This window comes from Typha latifolia, chromosome 8, assembly GCF_019914945.1.
Source record: "Typha latifolia isolate L0001 chromosome 8, TyphaL0001v2, whole genome shotgun sequence".
Classification (NCBI taxonomy): Eukaryota; Viridiplantae; Streptophyta; class Magnoliopsida; order Poales; family Typhaceae; genus Typha; species Typha latifolia.
The window spans coordinates 9,034,192-9,040,935 of record NC_133093.1 but is presented as its reverse complement, the minus strand read 5'-3'; the positions used below and the strand labels follow the sequence as shown (position 1 = coordinate 9,040,935).

The window sequence follows — 6,744 nt, the reverse complement described above, 5'->3', positions numbered from 1 at the left end:
AAATCCTAATAGGATATTTCATACTCGGGTTAGGTTCAAATCCATCTAATATCAACCATAACCTTATTGGATTCGGGTTTGTACTTAATATATCCATTAAGAACCGGAAATGGTAGTTTGGCACCATTAGCTAATCTAGGTCTGACCAAGTCCAACTAAGGGCCACCTAGTCAAATCCACTGTTTGCTGTTTTATATATACAGCTAATCCCGATCTAACGCAAACTTTCCAACCGCGTAAGTCCGCGCTCGTCGTGGCCACATCACGCCATCTCCCTCGCCGCGTAACGGCGTTAACTTCCACGCTCCGTCGTCTACTTATTCGGAGAGTCCTCACTTTATTCGACAGACAATATTTATCCGTGATGGATTTATTCTCCTACATATTATAATTCACATACGATTCGCATATATCGGTCTCTCCAAGACGTCTTCCTCGATCGATCGACCTTCTCGTCTCCGCTCTTCTCCTCGAGAAAAGATGAGTCTATTCGCCAAGAAACCAACCGCCAAAGGTACTTGATAGCTGAATTATGAATTGATTCTATTAATTCTGAGGAATGATTCTTTTACGTTTATTATATTCTACTACTTGTGCCTCGATCGGCGGTAAAATTTGAGGTTGTTCTGATCTGAATTTGGATTTCTCTTGACCATTGAGTTCTTAGGGGAGAGGTTTTCCGTCATCCTAGCTATTGAAGAGACTTTGCTCAATTTTATACTGTTGCATTTTTGGTGTATACGAATTAATTTTAGTTTGTGTTTATGCTTCCAAAATGACATTTTTGATTGGTTTGGCTGCAGAGGTACTTCGGTCTAGTAAGCGGGAGATGGCGAATGCTACAAGAGGTATGGGAGTAGCCAAATAGTGACACAATTGATCAAAAAGTGCTGGGGGATGAACTAGCATTTATTTGGTACAAAATAAGGAGTCCTTTCAGAACTGGATAAATAACAACTGAACAATGTTCTATGTACTGCTTATTTTATTTGAGCTGTCCCTTTTAATTACCTCTAAATTATTGAAGTAAACTAGTTTTCTTTTTGTTCATCCTCTCGCCATAAGGCCCTTAACCAGTAAACCATCCAGAAGAATTTCTCATTCTGTGTACTAGCTTTAGGTAAGGAAATAGCAGTGCTCGAAGGTCTTCTATGATATTTCTCATTTTGATAACATACTTCCTCACAAAAGACAGCCTAATAAAAATGCATTCTGTTCTTATTTTGTTGTGTAATGATAATTCCATCAGTGAAGTTTAACTGCTAAGATATGTGGCTAACTGCCATCATTGGATTCATGTAACATAGGTGTCGAGAGGGAGATTGCAGCCTTGCAATTAGAGGTACGTAATGTCCTGAATTGCATTTCTTTGTTTCCAATTTATGCGTTTCTGATCCATGGGGCTATACATGTACTTTACTTGAGTTAAGATCCTCCTACTTTTCAGTAAATATGTGATAATTTGCTAGTGTATGTCAACTATCTCGTGTTATTTCTTAGGATGACTTTAGACAGTGCATGACTTCACACTGTGGCCTAATCCTTCTTAGGATGATGATTGCAACTAAGTTCAAGTTGGTGCGTGGTTATGATGGGATGTCAATTTATTGTTCTGTTTGTTACCTTCTGATTCAAACAGAGAGAATATTATGATAGTTATCATGCTTTAAAAAACATCATTATACATTTATAAGCTACAAACAGGTTCTAGATATCGTATTCTCTTATAAGTAATGGATTTCGTATAGTGTTAGTTATCATGCATATTATTTTTTCTTTTGTCTTCCTTTCTTCTCACTTTTGGGCCCCTACACCTGTAAGTCTCTTCGCTAATATTATACCCTTAATTTATTTGCTTCCGTAATAAGGTGATTAGACAGATCTTTTAATAGCCATTATTAATCTCATAAGATGTGTATATATTAGGTTTGTTCCCAGCACACTGTATGACATATCCAAATACCTCCTGGTCATATGTTTTTAACTTTTAAGTACATCTTTTGATTAAGTATTCACTTTCTCTTTTCTTTCTTGTTCTGCCATACCGTTGGCTCCTCCTGTTGCACTTTTCTTCCTTTGAATTGGATCCTTTGTCCCTGAAGTAGAATACCTTACTGAAGCATAAATAAGTGTAGATTATCCCTGACAGGTCCCGTTCTTTTACCTTTTCCACGTAGTGGACTGAGTATTCATAGCTTTATCTTGAAACCATTGAAGATCACGATGCATGATGCTTTTGTTTTTTTCCTGTCAATCATGATTTCGTAATAGAAGAAAGAATATGTTTCGGAAGTTACCATTTAGAGTTCAAGCAGGAAATGAAGTTGGTAAACTTTGCAATTATACATTGGATTTCTTAAACCTTCAGCATTGGGTGCTTAATAGATATCAATTTTTGCTGCTCTACCAAATGTGGCAGTCAATCAGTTTTGGTGTACTCTATAAATATGATGGGTGCCTTTTAACAGAATACTGGTTTTCACAGAAATTTGATCCAAGTTGAAAGTTGTTCATCTGAAAAATGAGCCTTATGCAAACGGTGGTTAACCTATGAAAATCTCTTAGTGGTGACCTACCCATCCATCTAATTGTCCTCTTTCTTTAATGTAATTTAGTAACTTGAAGTCAGGTACTCGTTTCACATGGGCTATTATCTGCCTCATATGTTAAGAGACTACAACAATTTATGTCAAGAAAAAAGTTACCGATCAGTTGCCTTACATCATTTTTCATGCTTTCGTAGAGTCTGATGTGGAAGCTTCCTGGATGAAATAAGTCATTGGCGTAGGAAGTTAGGTAGGGAAGAACGAACTGCAAATATTTATCATCTGACAGTTTGTTAGTTGATGACATCATTATTATCCAGGTGATTTCCAATATTAAGTTACTGATGTCCATTTGAACATCATTGTGTCTCAGCCATTCATTTTTCCCTTTTGAGTTAGGTGCTTATACTGGACATGACAATTGTTTTTATTATATAAAGAAATGTTTTATTGGAAGTCAGATTACAGGATATGATATCACCTTTTCAGCAAATTATTTCTCTTAATTTCTCACCAATCATGTGAACGTAACATGCTCATCATGTGTAACTATAATGTGTTAGGGTTATCAACTTCTAGAGGTCTAAAGAAAATCATTCTGCCACAATGTCTGATGCATCTTTACAAATGACAGGAAAAGAGGCTGCTTGCTGAGATAAAAAGAACTGCAAAAACTGGAAATCAGGTCTAACTTTTGCTGTTCATTTCCAGCTTGGACCTTGAAATATTACTGAGTGTAACTAAAAGACTCTTAAATCCTTGTGCTTATCATTCTGCTTGCAGTCAGCAACTAAAATTTTAGCCCGTCAGCTTATCAGGTTAAGGCAACAAATTGCTAATTTGCAAGGTAGCAGAGCTCAGATGCGGGGTATAGCAACCCATACCCAGGCAAGCTGACAATATATTTTTAGTTTCTACACTTTTGGTGACATTTTACCTTATCTTACTCCAACTCGTATAATATGTGCTTTCTTAGGCCATGTATGCCAATACTTCAGTAGCTGCTGGCATGCAAGGTGCAAGTAAGGCCATGGGAGCTATGAATAAGGTATTGTTAATCCAACTCTGACAGACAGTTTAGTAGATACTCAATAGAAATTCTGCCACTTAAAAACAAATGATTTAGGGATGGATATTTTGAACTAATTGTTTGATGGCATCTCAAACCTTTTCATTTTTTCTAATATTTTTTCACATTTTATTGACCGGTAAATTTTAATTGACATGCAGCAAATGTCACCTGCAAAGCAAATGAAGGTTATGCAAGAATTTCAAAGGCAGTCAGCACAAATGGATATGACAGTAAGCTAACATAATCCATCAGTGGGTCCAGAAGACAATTAATTTGATGATCATTTCCATACTTAATATCTTGCATTGCTTCCTAAACTTATGAAACATATTAAAAAGTTCCAATTTTCATCTCCTGTTTGTCATCCTCTGATATGCATTTTTTTTTCCAATTTATAACTGAGCACTTTCCCTGCTTGACATTGAAAGTTGAAATTTCTAGTCCTATATTTATACAGACTGAGATGATGTCAGACTCAATTGATGATGTCTTGGATAGTGATGAGGCTGAAGATGAGACTGAGGAGCTCACTAATCAGGTTTTCCCAGTTTCTATTTTAAAATCTGTTTAGAGAAAATATAGATCTTCTAAGAACATTATCAATTTTCATATAACCATGTTTTCATGGTTGTTTTAAATTCCTTTTAGGTGCTAGACGAAATTGGTGTCGACATTGCATCACAGGTTTGATTTTAAAATTTTTAGATAGAAATATTGTCACTGTCCCTCTCCTATGCATGCAATATTATAATTAATCTTTTCATGTTGAAACCTTTTTGTAGCTTTCTTCTGCTCCCAAGGGAAGAATTGCAGGGAAGAATGTGCAGATTGATGAAAGGTTTGAAAGCACCAAAATTTGACCTCTATTATTATATTTTCTTTTGCTACATATAGCTAGTCTATGGTTGAGCCTATGTTGGTACCACATTGTAACATGAATAAGGAATATGTTGCATTCTTAGGAGGATGACACTTTGTTGCGCTGAAATTACTACTACTATAATTTACGATATCCTGATCATATCAATTTAAGGCTACATTTTGGAATCTTGTTCTATCATTCTATGGCCACCCCAATGATTGGTTATACCTACGCAAGAATAAGAGGAAAATTGGAATCCTGTCTTGATCGGTTGATATTCTTGCTTAAAGGCCATGTGGCCTTGCTATCTTTAATCAGAAGTCTTAGATCTTAAGGTTTTTAAACAATTCTTAATTACAAAGGTTCCCTTTAACTTTAGAATCTTGTAAGTTTGATCCATTGATTATTAATATTCGACATGTTCATGTTATTTACTTTTTTTGAGGGATTTAACTACATTGAAGCTAGGCCTAAAATACTTTACCACTGGTTGACTGCATGCTTAGACTTTGAATGGATGCTTCTTCCTTAATTGAGCACTGATACTGGTTATTCAAATGAAGGTGAAGCAATTTAGATACTTTTTTTTTGTCATCGAGATTATGCATGGTGACAATTCACCTACTTATGAAATAGATGAGTTATAATGAACTAATATTCAATTCCATTTATTGTTCAATCAAACTCATCAGGTTAAACTATCGAAATGAAGTTGTTTTAATCTAAGCTTCAACAGACTTAAGCTCAATGAGGGCCGTGAATATTTTTATTTTTTAATGTTCTTTTTTGATGGTTGAAGTCTAGACTTATGTTGGAGTGACATGTTTACAAGTGTATGTATTGTTAAAACTATGGATGGCTGTGCCGGTGGCGTACCGGCACGTGGCACAAGGGTGCCGCACAGCATCCCTCCTAATAGCATCGCCGCTCACCATCGGCCTCGTCGCCAATTGCCGCCCACTACTCGCCGTCGCTTCGTCGGGTGCCCTAGCCTGCCCGAGAGAGAGAGAGAGAGAGAGAGAGAGAGAGAGAGAGAGAGAGAGAGAGAGAGAGAGAGAGAGAGAGAGCTGGATCTGGACCCACAACTTAAGTTTAACCTCTCTCTCCCTCTCTCTCTCTCTCTCTCGATCTCTCTTCTCTCTCGGGCGGGCTAGGGCACCCGACTAAGCGACGGCGACAGCGAGCGGCGAGCGATGGCGATGGTGACGGTGGCTGCAAAAGCAAATGTGAGTATCCCTTACCTCTTTCTCTTATTCTCTTACGGCACGGCCGGTGGTTGGCACAATCCGTGCCTGTGGCACGGCCATCGTTGGTTAAAACAACTATTATTTAAGAAAGTATCTAATTCAAGATAAATTTCATATCTCTTTCATGCTTGGCTTAGGCAATTCATCTCCCTACCTGCGAATATTAGTTCATATTATTATCACTTACATTAATTTAGTTTTCTTGTTGGCTCTTGTTCTTCTGTGGATGTTTTTGTGATTAAACCCAGGTTCTGCTGAAAGCCTGACATTTTTCTGTGATTTTATCATTCCACTTTATCACAGCCATGTTGTACTGTATTTGCAGTTCGGAGGTGGAAGAACTTGAGAAGAGGTTGGCTGCTCTGAAGAATCCATAACCTGAAACCCACTATTCATGCAGTTTCTCTTTTGCTTCACTATTCATGTGGTCTCTTTTTTGCATTTTAAGGCACATTTTCTGTCATGTTGATGTAAATAGAATCAGAATGATCATCTGATCGGCATAAATGGTTGATCGAATGTTACTGTTCTGGTAGTACGCAGTTACTTCTCAAGCTGCTAATGTTAAAGTGGCATCTGGAATCTGGAATGGTGCTACTCGATGCCATTGATGAGCAGCATGTTGTGTCTGGAGGTATGCTTGAGTGGGATTATGTTTATAACATTTGGTGCTTCTATAAGACGCAAAGATTTTAAGACTGAATTGTAAAGACATCAACTTTGAATTCTAACAAGCGAACTGTTTTACAAGTTTGGCTGGTCTTCCGACCTGAGAGATTTTACAGCTGTCTGCTTGCAAACTGTCTGATACAACATCACTTAACCATACAACTATTATTATGTTCTGCTACGTTTTCAGAAGAATCAGGAATTCAGGATGTAGCATTGTTACTTTTTCAACATATAGGCCACTTAAACAATTAGGTGTTGTTCCTTTCGTCTCCTTCGTTGTAGTTTCCTCTGTGCTTTTAATGAGAAAAGTAGTCTCTCCTCAGGACAGTGAGCTTATGAAGCTTG

At 37.3% G+C, this 6,744-nt stretch overlaps 1 protein-coding gene across 2 annotated transcripts; it reads left to right on the top strand.

Moving 5' to 3' along the window:
* Positions 1 to 352: 352 nt before the first annotated feature.
* LOC140794269 (vacuolar protein sorting-associated protein 2 homolog 3) lies at positions 353 to 6,477 on the top strand. 2 transcript variants are annotated; one of them, XR_012110100.1, is made up of 11 exons: positions 353 to 514; positions 804 to 848; positions 1,308 to 1,342; positions 3,181 to 3,231; positions 3,330 to 3,434; positions 3,523 to 3,594; positions 3,777 to 3,848; positions 4,076 to 4,156; positions 4,267 to 4,302; positions 4,401 to 5,432; positions 5,635 to 6,477. XR_012110100.1 is itself a non-coding variant. In XM_073146224.1 (11 exons), the coding sequence occupies exons 1-11, from the start codon at positions 481 to 483 to the stop codon at positions 6,102 to 6,104; spliced, it is 639 nt and encodes a 212-aa protein (XP_073002325.1). In that variant the 5' UTR covers positions 356 to 480; the 3' UTR covers positions 6,105 to 6,477. The 2 variants fall into 2 exon arrangements, 1 of the variants encoding a protein (XP_073002325.1); XM_073146224.1 differs by having other exon boundaries at positions 356 to 514; positions 4,401 to 4,456; positions 6,053 to 6,477.
* Positions 6,478 to 6,744: the final 267 nt, after the last annotated feature.